The sequence below is a fragment of the Rattus norvegicus genome, chromosome 3, assembly GCF_021556685.1.
Source record: "Rattus norvegicus strain SHRSP/BbbUtx chromosome 3, alternate assembly SHRSP_T2T, whole genome shotgun sequence".
Lineage (NCBI taxonomy): Eukaryota > Metazoa > Chordata > Mammalia > Rodentia > Muridae > Rattus > Rattus norvegicus.
The window spans coordinates 108,760,587-108,780,670 of NC_141536.1; the positions used below are offsets into that span (position 1 = coordinate 108,760,587).

The window sequence follows — 20,084 nt, forward strand, 5'->3', positions numbered from 1 at the left end:
TGAAACATGATGATTGTTCTCTGACTAATGTGGACCCAGAGGTGGAAAAAGCTGGGGGAAAAAGGGAGAAAGAAAGGAAGGAAGGGGCCCAGACTCCCCCAAAGCAAGAGATCGATGCTGAGGGCATTTGATGCGCGACATATTTGCTGGGTGGAAGGTTGGCACCTTGAATCATTCAAGAAGGCTGTTACTGTGCATTAACAGCCACCCCTGTGCTGTTGCCATGACAACAGTTTATGGGCCTGTCGGACATGTCTTCAGAACCTTGGGACTTTTGTTCATTTATTTTTTGCATTAGTAGGTTGTGTCTCCCTGCTCTGTTACATCAACAAATTGGAGCACATGACACAACCCAAACCCACTTCCTGGGCAGTTCTGCTGGTTTTGTGTGGGCTCCAGTGATGCCTGCAGCCAGTCTGGAAACTCAGTATCCACCAGAAGAGCATTACAGGGAACAGTCGGACTCTTTGAGGCATTCCTCTTTAAGACACGTCTCAGAGGAAGCCTCTGACATGGGAATGTCCTGCGTCTCCGGACTCTCAGCTATGGACCGGTAGTGGGGGCTCAGGAGTCCCCCTTCTTCAGAGCCCCACTCCAACATGGGGTCCTCTGAGCTCAGGTTGAAGAGAGCCTTCAGTCTGTGAGGTTGCATCCTGTGGGCCACTGCCATGACCAGGCCAAGCAGAATGCACAGCAGTCCTGTGGGTGAAGGTGACACGTGTCTTGCCTTAGTTTAGTAAGTCATTCCAAGACCATCTAAGAGCACCAGAAGAACCCTCCGGGATGTCTGGGCTGCTGCCTTAGAGTAGTTGGAATTCATAGAGATGACTTAATGTCCTAGGGGTCTGTACTGCAGACATGGATCTATTGTCCTGAATTTTCACACTCCAAACCGAGTGAGAGGAAGAGAGAGAATACGACAGGCCAGGAATTGGGAGAGATGGGAATGGGAGGAGACACAAAGACAACATGAGGGAGTTGACAGAGCATGGTAGGAGAGTGAGGCAGTGAGGCAGGTTGACTTAGGGCATTTGGGGTAGTATGAGATGAGGACACACATGGCCTCTAGGAAGAGACATGAAAGTGCGGCTAGCAGATGCAGGAGGGACACACCACAGGAAAAGCTGGAGGACTTATGTAAAGAGAGTCAAGGGACAATGGATGTGACAGAGAAGTGAGCATAGATGAGGAGAGGAAATGGCACTGGAGAGAGAAAACTGGTGGAGGGAACCAGGAAGGATACGGCTCTAAGAAAGACCCTGACATCTTAACCTCTAGAAGCAGATCCCCACCCAACGACATGATAGTCCCTCCCCTCCATCCTGAGCCCTTATTTTTAGGGAAGGGTCTCACCTGTGGCTAATGTGATCCAGAAAGCAGGCCCATGGTGAGTGTACAGTACAGCAGTGCCCAAGCGCAGCGGGCAGGACATGAGTGACGTGGTCATGGAGAAGAAGAACAGTGCCAACAGCTGGAAGAGGCCAGTGGCCAGCAGCATGTGGCCACCATAAACCAGCACTGGCATAGACAGCATCACATTGGCCAGCAGCCAGCAGAGGAATGCTACCCTAGAGAGCCAAGAGGCAGTGAGGGTTGGCTTAGGCACCTCTACCTGCTAGAGAGGATTGCAGGGCGCAGGTAGAGGGTGTCCCGAATGCGTGAAGAAGAAATCTTGCCTGTGGGCTCCCCAACCGAGAACTAATGGTAGTTCCTTCCACTCAGGATTTTCCCTTGAGTGAAAACCAGATGGCTAGAAAAATCTGTTTCTGGGTTTAAGCCAGTAGGGTCTGTCTCAACCTGTATGCTCACCACAGCATGGCTGAGGCGTAGTGTCCTGCCAGGCGGTACTGGTTGTACAGGCCACAAGGGCTTCGAGGGGCAAACTTCTCAGCCAGGTATAGCACCGGGTCTGGAAGGCCCTTCTCCAAGGCCTTGGCATACTCCTCTGCATAGCTCTTGCCCAGGCGCCATGTGAACTCCTCATTGTAGTTGATGGTTTCATTCAGCTGCTGCACTGGGGTCCCTGAGGAACAGGGCAGCTGTGCTTAGTAAGAACCAGAAGACTTCATTGGACCATTCACCTCTGGTAGGGGTTCATTCACTCTAGGCAGAAGGCCAAGAGCTGGCAGCTGACAGAGAAGATAGCTCTGAATTTTCTTTCCTGCCATTCTCTCAGCGTCCACACTTCCTCCAAACTTCAGTGCTAGGCACACTTTAATTCTGTGCTCCCCACAAAACACATCAATACATCTCAAAGGCACAGGGCAGAGCCTTCCCTCCCTCACAAGTAAGAACCTCACCTGTGAGGGTGATGTTGAGTCCTCCGAGCCCAATCTGCAGTCCCACGTGCACGCTGACCCGCTTGGGACTGAAGGCTTTGTAGGTTGTGTTGGTGTTGATATGGCCCACAGACCACTCAGAACTGAAATTCACAGCTGGGATTGGGGAGTTGCAACTCAGGAAGGTCTGGGCATTACTGGGTTAGTCAGAAGGAGAACTCCAAGGGCTCTGTGTCTGAACTTGTCGTAATCATATACCCATCCACAGGCCCGTGTCTGACTCCCTACTAATTCTTCCAACCGCTATTGTGGGAAAGGTCAGAATCTAAAATTTTCCATGTTCACACTCTGCTTACCCCCTTCCAAGTCCATTTAGGGACAGCCAATCGTGAAGCTGGGTAAGGAAGCAGTAACATAAACCATGATGGGCAAACACAGACATCAATTTAAAAAACAAAAAGGTCTGTTTTTCCTAATCACTGAAGCCAAGCAAGCAACTTCCCGGGCAGAGTCTTCCTGCTCACATTCATTATGACCCAAATGAAAAGTTAGGACGACTTCGAAGACACATCCTGCAGACTTTCCCTGGCTCACACATCTTAGGGTGAGGAGGATAAAAGTAAGGGGCTAAAACCAAGGTTAGAGAGGTATGTGGGCAGGATCACACCCGGAATCAGTGGCCACTACAGAGAAACAAAAAGAAGAGAGGCAGGCCACAAAGAGAACTTCACAAGACAGAGGCAACTGCCCAAGTCTGTGGCATTTGGCACTTACCCAGGATCACAGCCCCGATGAATAAGCTGGTCACCACCCGTAGCAGCCAGAACAGCCTCTGAGTCAGAGTGGGTGGGTTTAGTAAGTATAGCCCTTCTTCCAAGGTTGCCCTCCCTCTTTCTATGATGGGGAGGGGCAGCGGGCTCTACAAACTGAGCCTATCTAACACAGAATCATGCTCAATCTATTGTTTTGGGTGAGTGGAGAACTCTGCACTAGAGATGTGCAAGGTCGTGGCTGGAGTTTCTTCCCTGGGTCTGCTTCTATCTAGACAGACTCTATACCCCTCACTCTTGAAGATGAAGTCTCTCTGGGGCTGAAGTCTTAAGGCCTGGGGCTTGTTTCTTACTGTCTTCCCACGGATGCCAGGCAGGATGATGATGAAGGTGACCAGGGCAGTCAGGAAGATTGTGATAATAACAGCTAAAGTGGTGTCCATTGGGAAGGTTGGCTTGGGGCCAGTGTAGAAGGGCAGCGTGTGTCCAAGAGCAGCCATCTTGGTGGAGGTACACAGGGGTGTTGATGCTGCAAAGAGAGGCATTCATTGAGAGTGCTCTGTGCACCAAACACTACCATAGGGCTGGGGATGCAGCAAAGAATAAACTAAGCCAGGCCTGCCACCTCTGAAACCCATTTTGTTGGCGTCTTTTCGCCTTCACCCCCTTTCCTGTCATTCCACTGCCCTTCAGCTGTGTGTCTCCCATCTATTGGCTGTCACAGATTTAGGGTCTCGGCAGGCAGTCTCTGCTGGCTGCCCTTTGCTCCCTTCCTAACCAACCACTCAACCTCTAACCCAGCTCCATTGTTACCCTCAGGGTGTTTCCGTTTCTTCTGGGAATATCTGAAGAAAAATAACTCTCTTTTATTACCCCGGGCTCTAGCACAGGCAGATCGCAGAACATAAAAAGGACTGTATTTACTATCAAACAAAGCCATACGGATAGGAGATGGCACAGATTATGAAATGATTGCCTTTCCTTTTCAGTCTCCAAAGCAACAAGAGTCAAAAAGCTGCTAAGTGTACAGTTCAACTACACCAACATGGGGCTGATCCCTAGGCTCAGCACTGCCCAGATGCTCAACTGGTGATTCCAGAAAAACCTGAATAAAGTGTCCTTCAGGAGGCACAGTGCTGGGACCAGACGTTCTACTATCCCATGTATCATCAAAATAGCACTTTTCTTTCATTCACATCCCCATGCAGTATTTCAGCTCAAATGCTGGCTTGTCTACATGTTGCTTAATTGATCTTACAGCTTGTCTGTCCCTGTATACACTGGATGTTAGTAAAATGATACCTGTCCATTTCATCAGTGTGTAGACAACATTAATTGCAAGACACCGTATTGTTCCACAGTTCATGTAGAAAGTACTACCAAATTAAACCCTAACAGCCATTGATGGTAAGATGCACCACAACTTCAGAGAAATAAAAGTCATGGTTGAAAGAAGAACCCTAGAAATGTCCCAGAGACCCACAGACCCAGTTCCTGTCATTCTCCTTGGTGTGATCTGTACTAGGGTCTTGGGGACCCAGGAGACCTGTGATTTTCTCTGAGCAGGGGTGGTCTTGCTAAGTGGGAGGCAACAGTTGCTTTGGACTCACGCAGCTCCAGAGGGCTCGAATTCTGCGTCTGTCTTTTGGAACCTCACCTCGATCGAGTTTCACTGAAAAACAGAAATAATTACTTCAGAGGGTCTTTATGAAATGAAATTGGGTGTGGAAAGTGCAAAGAACACCATTGGAAACAAACAGGCAGCGCTAGGCTATCAGACAAAGAGGCAGGGAGACTTACAGCCTACTTTTAATCCTGTCTTTTGGGCAAGTCTTACAACCACAGCCTCCGTTTATAATGTGAAAGTTTTGCTTTCTTCTTAAGTATTAGACTCTTCCACCCCAGAGAAATCCCCATCTCGTCTCCAGCTCCGCAGATCTTCCTGGGCTCTTCCCACCACTGCCTCTCTACAGCTACCACACCATCAGCCAACCCTAATATTCTCCCAGCATTCCATTCACCATTGGACTGTTCTCCCAAGGCTAAATTCAAGTTTCTCCCAACAGAAATCTCTCTCTCTCTCTCTCTCTCTCTCTCTCTCTCTCTCTCTCTCTCTCACACACACACACACACACACACACACACACACACACACACACACAGAGGAAAGAAGGGAGGGAGGGAGAGAGGGAGAGAGAGAGAAACTTTCTTGATCTCCACACTCTTTCTTTTTCACAGCCAGAATTTTTGGCAGACTAGTCTGTGTTGGTGTTTCCACATCTTTATCTTGTCTCCTTGACCATTGTTACCTAACTTTACTGAACTCTTATCTTTAGCATTATCTCACTAAATAATCTGAAGAGAAATTCTCACTTTAAAAAAAACCTTAGGGACTGAAGAGAAGAGCTGAGGACCGAGCCCAGGGCCTTGCGCTTGCTAGGCAAGCGCTCTACCACTGAGCTAAATCCCCAACCCCCCTAGGGGCTGAAGAGATGGCTCAGTGGTTAAGAGCACTGACTGTTTTTCCACAGGTCCTGAGTTCAATTCCTAGCAACCACATTGTGGCTCACAACCACTGCAATGGGATCTGATGCCTTCTTCTGGTGCATCTGAAAACAGTGACAGTGTTGAAACTTGCTCTTTGGTCTCACAGCACCATGTTTTCCTGGGTCTCCTGCCACTGGCCACCCCACGTCGGCTCCTCCTTCTTCCTCTCTACTAAACATTTATGCAGCTCAGGATTCTATCTTGATTCTCTTCCTTTAGTGTCATCGAGGTTTCCTGGGATAGCCAGGCATGGTGCAGACGCACCCCTGCAAACCCATCACCGAAGAGGTGGGGCAAGAGGACTGAGATTTTCAGGCTAGCCTGAGCTAAGACCCTCTCTCAAAAACCAAACAAAATAATATTTAGATAATCTTATCTGTTTCTGTGGCTTATATGTAGCTCTCAGATGTCTCCCTGATCTCCAAACTCAAAATGACCAACTACCTCGCGGCTCTTCCTACTCGGATGCCCCTTTGATGCCTCAAATTTAACAGGCTCCAAATGGAATTATCCGTTACTCTGCCTTTATTCTATTTTCTTTTCTTTTTAGCCTCACCGCCACCCATTAATCAAAGATGCCTGTCTCAGGACCACTGTACACATACCCTAGGCCCACGTACTTCTTGAAATTATCCACCAATTGCATTCTCGTCTGCCTCTTCCCACATTAGTCCCAATTCTCTTCCCTTGCCTCAAGCAAGAATAGTTTTTGTAATTAACAGATATAATCCTTTCTCTTCTCTGTCCTGGCTAAAATCTCATTTCTTACTATCAATAGAAGGTGCTTTGCAAGCCATGCCCCTTCTTCCCCACTCTGTGACTGACATGCTTTTTTCGAACTTCTTGCCTTTGTATGGGCTATGTCCTCTACCTGGAATGATCTAGCCTTGACAAACGCCCTTTTTCACTTCAAGCCTCAGCCCATTTTACTTCTGTGTGAAGTTATTTCCAATGCCATTGGCCAGTGGGAAGGCTTCCTACTCTAAGATTCCAGCTGTGTCTGAAGCATACCTCCAGAATCACAATAATTACCGCACTTCATCTCTTTGAACATTTATCTCCCTTTTAGACAGAGTCTCCTTGAGGGCAGAGATTTAATCTTCCCGTCTTTGTACTGTCTTCATGTAGCATAGCCTAATCAAACTCTGGATCAGATTAATGAATATGAATGAGTTCTTTCGGCAGGTGTCTCATTCTGAGTCTTCACACAAGAGGGAGCTATGCCCCTCGTTTACCTGCACTACACTTCTATTCCCATTAGCAGAGCACCACCGATTTAAGGCTAAAAGCTGCCCAAGAAGGGATCTGATGAACCTGACCTACATTTTGTAACCTCAAAGAACTGTCTAGAAAGCCTCTTCTAATAGCTAGGGTCTCTAAGAAATGTAAACACGTAGACCTGACTGCTTGTATTTAGTTGACCATGAAGCTTACTCTTAAGCTTAGCTGAAAAGGTAGAGTAAAGGTCTGTTACTTTGAGGGGCTAGAAGGATGGCTTGGAGGTTAATTAAGAGCATTTATTGTTCTTGCAGAGGACCTGGATTCAATTCCCAACAACCACGTGGTGGCTGGCAATCATCTGTAACTCCAGTTCCAGGGGGTCTGATGCTCTCTTCTGGCCTCTGCAGGAGCCAGTCACATACTTGGTACTCTGGCATATATGTCTGCAAAACACTCAGACACATAATTTTTTAATTAAAAGGAAACTGTTTTATGCATGTGTGTGTTCGTGTGTGTGTATTGGTGTTGGTGTTGGTGGTGTTGGTGGTGGTGGTGGTGGTGGTGGTGGTGGTGTGTGTGTGTGTGTGTGTGTGTGTGTGTACTTCCCATGGCATGCTCATGGAAGTGAGAGGACATCTTTGTAGGATTGATTCTCTCCTCTCATCTTTATGTGGGTTCTTAGGCTTGAACCCAGGTTGTCAGGCATGGGCAGGAAGTGCCTGCACCGGATGAGCTGTCCCCCTGGCCGAGTGACATTTACTATAAAACATAAGGATTTTTTATAGTGAATTTTTATTTATGACACCCAAACGGAAACCATTGTATTTCTAGGGAGGTATATGTAGGAAGAAAGGCTATACAATGTAGAATGCCTTAGGTCTTAGTTTAGATAGGGAGCATGGTAATACATTCTCTAATCCCAGCACTGGGGAGGCAAAGGCAAGCAGATCTTTTTGAGTTGGAGGCCAGCCTGATCTACAGAGCAAGTTTCACACAATCCAAGGCTATATAATAATAATAGGAGGAGGAGGAGGAAGAGGAAGAGGAAGAGGAAGAGGAAAGGGAGGGAGAGGGGAAGGAGAGGAAGAAAGGAGGCATGGATTAAGATAAAGCATAGAGTGTTCATAGGAAGAACTCATTTAAACCCAGCGAGGTGACTCAGTGTGTGAAGGTGCTCACTGCCAAGTCTGAAAATCTGAGTTTAATCCTTAGAAGCCATGGCAGATGGAAGAACTGATTTCTAACAGTTGTCTTCTGACATCCATTTCATGCCATAGGATGCATTCATGCATGTGCTCGAGCACGCGCTCACACACACACACACACACACACACACACACACACACACCAAATAAGTGTGGAAAAAGTGAAAGAAGAACCCATATTATATATTATATTATACATTATATTATACATTATATTATATTATACTATATATTATACTATATATTATACTATATACTATATACTATATACTATATACTATATACTATATACTATATACTATATACTATATACTATATACTATATACTATATACTATACATTATACATTATACATTATATATTATACATTATACATTATATATTATATATTATATATTATATATTATATATTATATATTATATATTATATACTATATGTGAATTCCAACCACAGATATTTGCAGAATAAGCAGATATCACTAACTTAATGCATCTTAGTCAGGACCACGTATTCTTAGCATTCCTGTGCTTATTTTAACGAGAGGTTATAAAAGTTTTGTGAGCATGGCTCATCTCTATTAACAAGATGCATCAAAGAAACACTAACAAAAGGCCTTTCTGTATCTCACGTACAGAAAGGGCATTGTTAAACTTATTTGCAATTCTCCAAAATATGCATTAAGGATGACTAGAGCAAGTGATAGTTGCTGAATATAATTTGCCTTGCTTGGTCCCCCGTCCCCTGGTCTCTTGCTCTTCTGCTCTTCCCTTCCATGACTTAGACACTCCTTACTCTATATTGCCTGGCACAGTCAAGCTGAATTTCAGGACTGATCCTAATTTGGTTTCATTATTATGCGAACAGGGCTTCAGCAGGAAGAGAGCTACTGAAATAAGGAGCTGGGGAAACTCTGCTTTGCCAACAAAGCCTGTGTTTCTCTTGGGACTGTCTTTCTCTCTCAGGCTTGACAAGTGAAGTCTAACTGTAGAATTGGTTCTAATCTAGCAAAATCTCACATCAATATTAACTTTATCCCTTGGTCCCTTAGCTCACTACCATGACTGGGATACACATGCATTTTATACTGATGGACATAAGCAGTCATAGGACAATCAAACACACACCTACAGCCTTAAAAGCACAGCCAGAGAAAGGAGCACCCAGACTTTGCTGTGCCCAGTAACATAGACAACTATAGTTTTCATAGGGGCCCCTTGTGATGAGTTGGACGCTTTTGCACCGAGGAGGGCCAATTCCTTCACTTTGGGGTTCTATTTTCTCACTTGGCCTGGAGGGCAGCCTTTAGGTACTTACGACTTTCGCCCCCGTGTTCAGTAGTATTTCAGATTTAGTTACCTAGTCCTTACCTATCACAAGATGAAATGAACTTCTAATGTTTATAGGACGAGTGGGTAAGAAATCAATAGTCTTGAAGACCCGATCTGGAACCTCCCTAAAGCCTTTCTCTGCTGCTCGCCCCCATCTGCAGAAACTGCAGAGTAAGGACTGCTCACTTCCTATAAAGGCAGTTTAGGTGACATGTCTAATATTGTCAAGCACTCTGGTGGGTGATGATATATGGCTACTGGAATGTGATAGTTTATTTCTCTGATTGAAGTAAAGCCCATTAAACAGCCCTGGCTGGCTAAAGGAAGTCTTTTTCAAGAACTCCTAACCTAGTCCTCCTTTCTAAGGAAGTTAGAGGTGTGTGTGTGTGTGTGTGTGTGTGTGTGTGTGTGTGTGTGTGTGTGTGTGTGTGTGCGCGCGCGCGCGCGCGCGCGCTCGCGCGCGCTCGGGGGTGTGGTGGGGGTGTGGTCGTGGAGTGGGAGATTTTCCAGTGATGTGTGGTAATGAACTCGGGGATAGGGAACTGATCAATCCAACCTACCCAGACTTCAGTTAAGAGAAATAAAGATTCGGTGTCGACAAATCTTGTGACTTTTAAAGCTTTAAGAAGTTCGCCTTGTCTTACTTTCTTGTCAAACGTTTTCCTTCACAAATCCCCCCTTGATCTGAATTCATCTATGTAGACTCAAGAAGTGCGCCCCTGGAGGTCGGTATCGGAGCAGCACTTCAAGGTCTGATCTCACAGTCTCTGTACCCACCCGATCCATGGTTCCCTACCTTCCTTTCTTTCAGATACTGTGCGCGTGGCACCTGGCGCTGCTCGTCTTTGGGAACTCACAGCGATCCTGGTCGTGGGAATAGGTCAGGAACCGGGTCCAGACGTAGACGTCCTGTCACCAAAACCATGCACTTTGTCCGGAGTCTCTTACAATTCCCCATTCTAACTCAATTGCTGATCAGGTTGTGACTCCATAAACCCAGCCTGGTGTCGTCTCCGACTTCCATTTCAAGTCATTTTCAACTTTTTCGGCCCTGGCGCTCCGCCTTCAGACGAGGGACGGACTGGCGCACTAGGGCAGAACTCCAGCACTTGTGCCCTCTGCGTCCACCCCTAAAATCCCCTATTCCTACCCATGCCAGCATCCCGGGCGGCTGTAACACAAATGAGGCTCTCAGGAGAGTAAGACCTGGGAGATTCCACCAGGAACTCTGGTTACCCAGACTTACAGGTTTTGGGGACAGATGAATACCTTGCTTTGGCGCCAGGTCTGATCTGTAGGTGAATGTTGGGTAATTATCTTTGTTTTAGAGCCCCGACTGTGTGGGGAGGATTTGGGAATAGCTCTCCTGCCCCGCACCCCGTTTATCTTCCACCCTCTTCCTCAACTCTCAAGAGTTGGAACTTGGGGAGGGAGACTTGCCCTTCCCGCCTCCCAAATGGCTTGAACCCTCGGCACCCAGGAGCCCTGCATCCTACACGGTCTCACCTTTCATGCTCCGGTCCCCTTTCACGCGAGTCCCGCGCTAGCCTCTATCCCGCCCTACTGTGCCCCGCCCCAAAGCTGGGACGCGCTGTCCGCTCTTCACCCTCCCCCTCAGCCCCGCCCGCCCGGACTCAGAGCTGGAGAAGCTGCCAGAACCGAGCGGGCTACAGCGAACCCGGAGACAGCCCGGAGCCTATCCGCAGTCCCAGGCTGGGACGACCAGAAGCTAAGGTTAGATCCCAGAACATTTCTCTTGGCCCATGGAAGTGGGTGCTCCCAGGGAGAGGGCTCTAGGGGTGGGGACAGTGGGGAAAGGGTGGGCCTCCTTTTCTTCGGAATGGGAATGGTAGCCTCGTGCACCTCCAATCTTTCCCCAGAGATTAAAAGGGACCTTGCTAAGGCGGGAGCTAAGCACACCAACATTTTGAGAAACCAGGGTCAACTGGTCCTGAGAACGTTGAGTGACCTAGTTTGTTTGGGCCTAGAGGGTTTCTTGGCACCAGCGAGCGCATCATGCCAAGGAGACTTTGTTGGTCTTCAGTATACAGTTACTCCCTGGGTCTTCTGGTTGGAATCTCTGGCTTTAACTCATCTCCCTCTCCTTCCCACCTCGGGGCCAACAGAATTCTAAGACTCTGATTTGGGGAAAATGACCATGTGGACAAGAAACAGACAAACTTGTAACTCTCCCAGATCTGCCACTGCCTGGGGCTTCATTGTCCTGGAGTTGAGCCTTCATTTCCAGATTGTTTGGGAAGTTACCACACCCAAGTGGCTGTGTAAACTGTTAAGGGCTACCTACTCAGAGAGAGGTTATTGGCATGGCCACTCTCCTGAGTTTGTCCCCACAGTCTAGCCTGAAAGCCTACAGGGTGTTAGGGATGGAATGATGTATCTACGTTTGGAGTCCAGGCTCCTGAAGACTTGATTGGAAGGGAAAGGAGGTCAAACTATTTGGATTAGGGAAGCACAACCATGGCCCGTCACTCTACCACCCCCAACACACCAGCTTCTGTTCTCTAGATCCCAGCTCCAAAGAACTTCTAGATAGATGGAATCCTGAGTTGGGCTGGGCAGGGTTTTCACACTTGTCTAGTAGGAGATGGGGGGGGTGGTGGGTGAGGTCACCTGCTGGGTTCTCATCTTCAACTAGATAGCACATTCAGGTGCCCTGGCTGCAGATGGGGCTTTCTCTGAGCACGTGTCTTTCACCATCCTGCCTCCAATCTTCAGGCTATCTTTAGGACATCTTCAGTGACATTTTGCCAGAGAAGTCCTGGCTTGAGTCCCCTGCTGCCTCTGTTTACCTGTGGTCCTATGTGTTGGCCTCTGGAAGGCAGGACTGAAACACAAGCCGCTGGTGTGATATTCCATTTGAGTTTTCTCAAAGGAGTCAGAGTCACGCCTCAGCCTCTGTCCAATTTGCATTACACCTGTCAGTCTTCTTGGCTTGAATTCAACCTCAACCTCCTGTCAGACTCTGATCATTCTGTGGAGTGAACAGTTCTGGCACACTCCCCACCTTGGCTAGGAGAGGATGATAAGGGTTGGATGAGATAACTGGTTTACCTCAGATCCCACAGAAGATGAACAGCAGATCTGAGACCTTGCCTGAGTCCCTCAGCTTCCTCTTCCCATGCTGGGCTCTGGCTATGGAGCAGCCTCTGTGGGCAGCTGGACCAAAGCAAGGGTGTTCAGATACTCAGACACTAAAGTTCACAAGGGCAGGGTGGTCTTTGTTCTGTTCCTCACTGACTCGAGAGTTGAGGTCAGTTCCGTACATATTGTGTGTTGGTCAGTTATTTATTGAATGAACTAAAGACCTTCCGAGAGAGTGAGTCTCTTTCTTTTTGCTCCCCAAATCCAACTCCCCAGTCTTGATTCTTAGGGGCCTCACCTTATCATGATCCTCTTAAATACCCAGGGTTCATCCTTCTACCTTCTGTTGTTCTAGGACTCTGTTCTGAAGTATTTCAACATTTCATCCCCCATTACCATTTTCATCATGGCAGTCTACTCAGCTGTGGCCTGGATCCTCCTTTTTGGGATGCTGGCTTCTTTGGGTGAGTACAGACTAGAGGAAGAGCTGCATAGGATCAGAGGAACCAAGGTCCTCTGGCCTTTTCCAAAGATGTGTCAATCATTTCTGCATCCCCCACAGATATAGTACCCTGTATATACCAGGCACTTGTTTCTAGTTGTTGAGTAAATGGGCAGACAATAGAATGAAAATGGTTTCTAGTGTGGGTCCCTTTCTCTCTCCTCCGTCTTCTGTCTTGTTTATGAGGTAAGTTCTCCTGACGTGAAATAGGAAAGACTGAATAGACATCTAGGACAATAAAGCTTCCTGGAGTAAAATTGGACCCAAAGCTAAAAAGGACTCACCAATTTTTTTAAAATAAAATGATCTTTGGAACGGGGGATATAATTTTGTGGTAGAGCATTTGCACAGCACATATGAGGTCCTAGGTTTCATCCCCAATGTTGAAAAAATAAAGCACAAAATAAAATAATTTCATCAGAACACAGTATAACCCACAGCAATCCCAGCTTTGGAGGTCTGAGAGCTTTAGAATCAGTGGTTGTCCCCTGTAGTGTAGGGCTCTGAGGAGAGAGGACACATGATATTACAGGTTAGGGTCAAAGGAGCAGGCTTCTGTTTGGGTATGGTAGCTATGCCAGCACTTTGGAGGTAGAGGCAAGAGGATTAATTTAAGGTCATCCTCCGGTATGTGAGTTCAAGGTCAATCTGGGCTACTTAAGACTGTCTCAGAACAAGCACCAACAACAAACCTGAAAGTCTTTTGCACCTTGGGAGATGATAAATGAAGATGACTCTCCTGGTTGGCAATGTCGAGATAGTGATGCGGACTTCACACTTCTCCCTTGCTAACGCCACGCACATTTCAGTTCATTCCAGTACTCTCCCTCCTCGAGGCTTCATTTTCTCTCCCAGTTTGTGCCTCTTATCCCCAAGACAGACTCTCTCCAAAGGTTACTGCCCTTGGCCTGCTACTGTTCATCTTATTTTGGAGGTCGTGTGTGTGTGTGTGTGTGTGTGTGTGTGTGTGTGTGTGTGTGTGTCCTACTGCCCTAGATCCTAGCCAGGTGAAGTCATTTTCCTTCTTGATGAGTGTCTGTATGTGTCATACATCACCCACATCTTGAAAATCCTGTCTTTGGTCTGAGGACATTCAGAGCAATGGGGCCCCTTTTGCTTTATTCTGTTTTCTCAGGTGAGTAGAAAAGAAATCTAGCTGTGTTTTAGGGGAACGTGTCTGGCTGGTCACCTAATCTACTGGCCAAGAGGATTCTAGATCCTGCCTTCTTGTCCTGCTTCCTCAGCAACCTCTCCCCCTCCCCCAACAGCTGAGGGTTCCTCTTGAGCTGTGAGTTTTTAGAGTAGCATCATAGACAGGAATTGGGGTTGGAGAGAAGACTCAGCAGTTAAGAGCACTGGCTGTCCAGAGGACCTGGGTTCAATTCCCAGTACTGACACGGCAGCACATAACTGTCCATAACTCCAGTTCTGAGGGATCAGTAGTCCTCTTCTGGACATCATGTGTTACTTAGACATACATGCATGCAAAACACCCATTCACATAAAATAAATAAATCTTAAAAAAAAAAAAGAAAAAGAACAGGAATGAGATGAGTGACAAGATGTTCCAAAGGAGGATGGAATAACGTCATTCACAGGATCAGTCCTTGGTCTCACCCAAGAAACTGGCAAAGAGACCAAGGTAGAGTAGCAGTAACACGCCCCTGCCTCGGGGCTCTGCTTAGTAGGAAAGGCCAAGCCCCTCTTCCCATTGCCCCTGCCCAGTGATGGGTCACGGAATGACTTGTCCTTCCCAGTTATAGGGTGTGGCTGGTTCTTGTTCCAAGTGGTAGGTGTCTGAGGGCTGGAGATGATGTTTGTCCTGGTGTGTCTCCCGGGGACTTGAGACGTGAGGAGACTCCAAGCTTCTGCCTCCTCCTCTGGATTGCCACTGCTTTCCCTCCTCTCGGAGGCCATTCGGCAGCAGGCACTGCACACTGATGCACCATCTTCCACTCTGGGAGTCTTCCTCACTGCGTGCCTTGGAGTAGGCTTGAGTTTAGAAAATACTTCGCCCTTGTTTCTCCCTCTTATCAGAATCACAGGAGCCTTCCCTTGTGGCCTGCTTGGTCTCCCGCTGCGTGCACTTACCCAGTTACCTCCTTCCCTTTATCTTCCCACAGGAGCTCAGAATCCCGTTTCTTGGGAGGTCCAGCGATTTGATGGATGGTATAACAACCTCATGGAGCACAGATGGGGCAGCAAAGGTGAGGGCACAGTCCAAGGGCCAGTGTGGTGCTTACCAGCGGAGGGTCAGGGCGGCAAGTGTGGCAAGAGGCTATCTCGTCTCACTGAAAGCTGCCAACATCTAAGGCTTTAGGGTTCAATGTGTCGAGAATGCTCTTGAGGTACAGAGATTGCTAAGTGGTTTAGAGTACAGTGCTGCTCTAACAGAAGACCTGAGTTCAGACCCCTGCACACATTTCCAGCAGCTCATAATTACCTGTAACTTGGGGTCTGGGTATTCTGATGTCTCTGCAGGCACATGTACTCACATTCACAGACAGATGGGCAGACAGGCAGACACACACACAATGAGATTCATTCTTGTCTTTACCTCTCCTATGCCAGGCTCTCGGCTGCAGCGCCTTGTTCCGGCCAGCTATGCAGATGGTGTGTACCAGCCCTTGAGAGAACCCTACCTGCCTAACCCCCGACACCTTAGCAACAGGGTCATGAGAGGTCCCGCAGGGCAGCCGTCTCTTCGGAACCGTACAGTCCTGGGTGTCTTCTTCGGTGAGAGCTGTAGCAGGGTGGTTCTGAGGTTTTGATCAGGAATCTGTGTTTACTAGTGTGGGACCAGCCAGGAACAAAAGCCGTATGACAAAACTACACGCTACAGGGAACCTGAGCCCCTGGAGGAGCCATTGGGGGTGGGGGTGGGGTGTCAGCTGGACACCTCGGTGCCTAAGGAATCAGGGGATGAGACAAGATACTATGGAGGATCAGAGGTGGGCGTGGGAGATGGAAGAAGAAGTCATTAAAAAGGATAGGAACAAAGCAGATGGGGGCGGGGCATGCCGAAGTGAGGTCTGACATGAATCTTCCTTGTGCTGGTAGAGAATATGGAGAGGAATAGGATGTCCCTCCATTTGAGGGGAGGGTTGTGATACAGATTGTGATAGATTGTCCCTGGAACACTGTGGCTCCTAGAACATATGGGGAGAAGGAAGGGTTATAGTCGCAGCAGAGAGGGCACCATGGGATCGTTAGGGGGTCACAAGTTCTGTGACAAGGGGTTAGTCCTCCAGCAATGATGGCTCCTACTAGCCATGTTGGGTGTCCATGCTAGCTCCCATGTGACTTCCTGCTTGGCTGCCGGCCTCCAGGGAGGTTCCCAGCTGCATGTTAGAGCTGGTGCTGAAACCCTGCCTAGAAACACCTCCCAGTTACCAAGGAGAACGCCAAACTGACAATGACAACATCTTAGAGCAGGTGTAGGCACAGACAGGCCAGGAGAGACAGAATCAGGAGGGAATGTGGAGGTCAGGGCTTGGACTTGCCCATAATAGGAGATGACTATTCTGAAGCTTCGAGTATGGGGTAGGGGTGGTGGGGACTCCATACCTGAGGTGGGGAAGAGCATGGTCCCAAGCTGGCCCAACAAAACCTCCTGCACTATGGGCAGGCTACCACGTGCTTTCAGACCTGGTGAGTGTGGAAACACCAGGCTGCCCCGCAGAGTTCCTCAACATTTACATCCCACGTGGGGACCCAGTGTTTGACCCTGACAAGCGCGGGAACGTGGTGCTGCCCTTTCAGAGGAGCCGCTGGGACCGCAGCACTGGACAGAGCCCTAGCAACCCCCGAGACCTGGTGAGGACAGGCAGCCAAAGGCAGGAGGGCAGAGGGCTGGAGGGGATCTGAGGCAGGATCTGCTGGAGGCCTGGGGTCTGGCTGGGAAGGCCGGGCAGGATGAGCCTCTTGCCCACCAGCAAGAATCTGCCTGGTTCTCCTAACCCTGCTCATCCCTGCAGACCAACCAGGTGACTGGCTGGCTAGATGGCAGCGCCATCTATGGCTCCTCTCATTCCTGGAGCGACACTCTGAGGAGCTTCTCTGGAGGACAGCTGGCTTCTGGCCCTGACCCTGCTTTCCCGAGGAACTCCCAGAACTCTCTGCTCATGTGGATGGCACCAGACCCCGCCACGGGGCAGGGCGGGCCACAGGGGCTGTATGGTGAGGCTGTGGGGGTCCTGGCAGGAGGGCTAGGGTTGGAGGCACCAGGCTGCTTGGTGGTGGTGGGGGTATTGGAGGAGGGGGTCTGCCTGTGGGTCTGGGCTCCCCTGGCTCAAGCTGTTGCCCATCTCCTGTCCTGCTTCCTCCCATGGATGCAGCCTTCGGGGCCCAGCGCGGGAACAGGGAGCCCTTTCTGCAGGCACTGGGCTTGTTGTGGTTTCGATACCACAACCTGTGTGCCAAGAGGCTGGCGCAGGAGCACCCACACTGGGGGGATGAGGAGCTGTTCCAGCATGCTCGCAAGAGGGTCATTGCCACTTACCAGGTGAGTCTTGCCACCGGTCCAGGGCGACTCTGCTCCCCCAACAAAGCTTCCCTGGTCCTGGACAAAGTCCCTTTCCTGTATACCCCTTTCTAATAGGGCCCTCCTTCAGGGAAAGCTAATGTGTAGAAAAGACTACTGTACATTATAGAGAGGAAACGCTCTGTTTATGCCAGATAATTTTGGATTTGATCATTATTTAACATCTCTCTCCATAGTCAATACTGTGAAGAGCCTACCATTTGATGCTGTTGTTTTAAAGGTTTTCTCCCATGACCAACCTTTGCTGGTCCTCATGTCTACTCAATGAGCCTTCCTTGGGCCTCTTCCTCGGGGCCCAGTCCCATGCACATGTCTTTTTATCTCTTGATCTTCAGAACATTGCGATGTATGAGTGGCTGCCCAGCTTCCTGAAGCAAACGCCCCCAGAGTATCCAGGTGAGGGGTTGAGGAGGGGGGCTGACAAATTGCGGGTGTGTTTTAGTATGGATTTAAGGCCTTAATGTGTCCGTTTCTCTTCTTACCTCAGGATACCATCCATTTCTGGACCCCAGCATCTCCCCAGAGTTCGTGGTGGCCTCAGAGCAGTTCCTCTCTACCATGGTGCCCCCTGGGGTCTACATGAGGTAGGAGAGGAAACTCATATATTTGTATCTTAGACCCATTTATTGATAAAAATCTGTCTTCTGGAGCCCTCGGACAGGATTACACCAGTTGGAAGCAGCTAGTTTCTAGAGAGAATGGTGAAAATGGAGGGGAAATGTGGTCTGTCTTTTTTTTTTTTTCTTTTTTTCGGAGCTGGGGACCGAACCCAGGGCCTTGCGCTTGCTAGGCAAGTGCTCTACCACTGAGCTAAATCCCCAACCCCAGTGGTCTGTCTTCAAATAGACTATTCATTGTGCATGGTGTTGGCTGTCTGTAGTCCACGATTGTGTGATTTGCTTGTATGCATGTGGTCAATGGCTTTTCAAGACAGGACTGAGTAGCCCTGGCTGGCCAGGAACTTGTTAAGATTCTCTTGCCTTTGCCTCCTATGTAGCTTGATTACAGAAGTGCACATTTGATCAAAAGAAAAGTGTTTATGTTCCTTTAAAAAAAATGTGTGTAGGGGCTGGAGAGATGGCTCAGTGGTTAGGCGAACTGACTGCTCTTCCAGAGGTCCTGAGTTCAATTCCTAGCAACCACATGGTGGCTCACAACCATCTGTCATGGGACTTGATGCCCTCTTCTGGTGTGTCTGAGGACAGCCACAGTGTACTCATAAAAATTAAAAAAAAATGTGTGTATATGTATGTAGCTGGGTGGTGGTGGCTCACTTTATTTTTTTGTTCATTTGTTTTTTGATCAGGGGTTCTCAGTTTAAACTGAGACCTGTCCTGGACCCTTTTGTTAACCAGGTTGCCCTTAAACTCACAGACATCCACCTGCCTCTTCCTTTAGTGTGCTGGGATGAAAGGCATGTGGCACCACAGAAGTCTGTGGCTTAGATCTTTAATCCCAGCACTCAGGAGGCAGAGGCAGGAGGATCTCTGAGTTTAAGGCCAGGCTGCTCTACAGAGTGAGTTCCAGGACAGCCAGAGCTAAAGAAAACCTGTCTTAAATAAAAACAAAAACACCAAACCGAACAACAACAACAAACAAAAACCCAAGCCATCAATGTGTATGTTTATATCGTTGCGGGCAGGTGGCGTATGTCCTTAAAGTCATTTCACTGCTCGGAAGGATGATGTGAGAGAATTAGCTGGAGCTCAGAAGGCCAGTGTAGGCAAAATGGAAAACTTCATCTTGATAACAAACAAACAAACAAACAAACAACCCCCCAAAAACGTAGTGCATGTTTATAGTCTCTAATCCCAGCAGATGGAGACCCAGAGATGGGATCAGAACAGGAGTTCACGGTTATTCTCTACTACACAGAGAATTCAAGGCCAGTCTGGGTCACCTGAGACCCTCTCTCAAATAGAGACTACACATACATATAAATAGAACTATATAAGTGATATGTACATAATAAAAGTGTGTGTGTATGTGTGTGTGTGTGTGTGTGTAACTATGTCAGTAAGCTATTATATGTCAGGCTTCCTACCTACCCAGTCAACCTCAGATTTTAAGTATCTGAAAAAGTTTCTTCTGTACTGAAAATGTAGATGTTTTAGGGCCATTCTTCCAGAAATAATAAAATCTACTGGCTATTTAGATAGCATTTATGTTATATCAAGTATTATAAGAATATGGATGGGGGAGATAGTTCAATTAGTAAAGCATTTGCCACTTAAGCACAAGGACTCTAGTTCAAGGGCTCCATCTCTAACATCCTATAGGAAGACAGATGACTCCAGGGCTGAGATGGTAGAAACAGGTAGATCCCTTGGGCTGGCTGATTTGTCAGCCCAGCCTAATTATCAAGTCCCAGGTGCCAGTGAAAGACCCTCAAGACAAACAAAGGAACAAGCAAACAAAACAAGGTGGAGAACTTCCAAGGACTGATACCTGAGCATAACTTTTGGACTCTACATATGCCTGAACCCATATCAAACATGAGTGTGTGTGTGTGTGTGTGTGTGTGTATGTGTGTGTGTGTGTGTGTGTGTGTATACAAACATACATACAAAGACTCCAAGATTACTG

General features: G+C 48.0%; 2 protein-coding genes across 3 annotated transcripts in view; one reads left to right on the top strand and one right to left on the bottom strand.

Moving 5' to 3' along the window:
• Window positions 1-252: 252 nt before the first annotated feature.
• Window positions 253-10,928, bottom strand: Duoxa1 (dual oxidase maturation factor 1). 2 transcript variants are annotated; one of them, NM_001107767.2, is given in 9 exon segments: window positions 253-699; window positions 1,354-1,568; window positions 1,810-2,023; window positions 2,301-2,435; window positions 3,054-3,111; window positions 3,403-3,578; window positions 4,660-4,721; window positions 10,148-10,260; window positions 10,858-10,928. In NM_001107767.2, coding segments are annotated over 6 exon segments (1,023 nt in total). In that variant the 5' UTR covers window positions 3,550-3,578; window positions 4,660-4,721; window positions 10,148-10,260; window positions 10,858-10,928; the 3' UTR covers window positions 253-445.
• A 67-nt stretch (window positions 10,929-10,995) lies between these two features.
• Window positions 10,996-20,084, top strand: part of Duox1 (dual oxidase 1) — a 35,048-nt gene continuing 25,959 nt past the window's right edge. Inside the window, 9 exon segments of the mRNA NM_153739.3 lie at window positions 10,996-11,085; window positions 12,809-12,917; window positions 15,079-15,162; window positions 15,527-15,691; window positions 16,584-16,771; window positions 16,933-17,134; window positions 17,293-17,459; window positions 17,834-17,894; window positions 17,986-18,082. Coding sequence (NP_714961.2) covers window positions 12,860-12,917; window positions 15,079-15,162; window positions 15,527-15,691; window positions 16,584-16,771; window positions 16,933-17,134; window positions 17,293-17,459; window positions 17,834-17,894; window positions 17,986-18,082 — 1,022 coding nt within the window. The 5' untranslated portion in view covers window positions 10,996-11,085; window positions 12,809-12,859.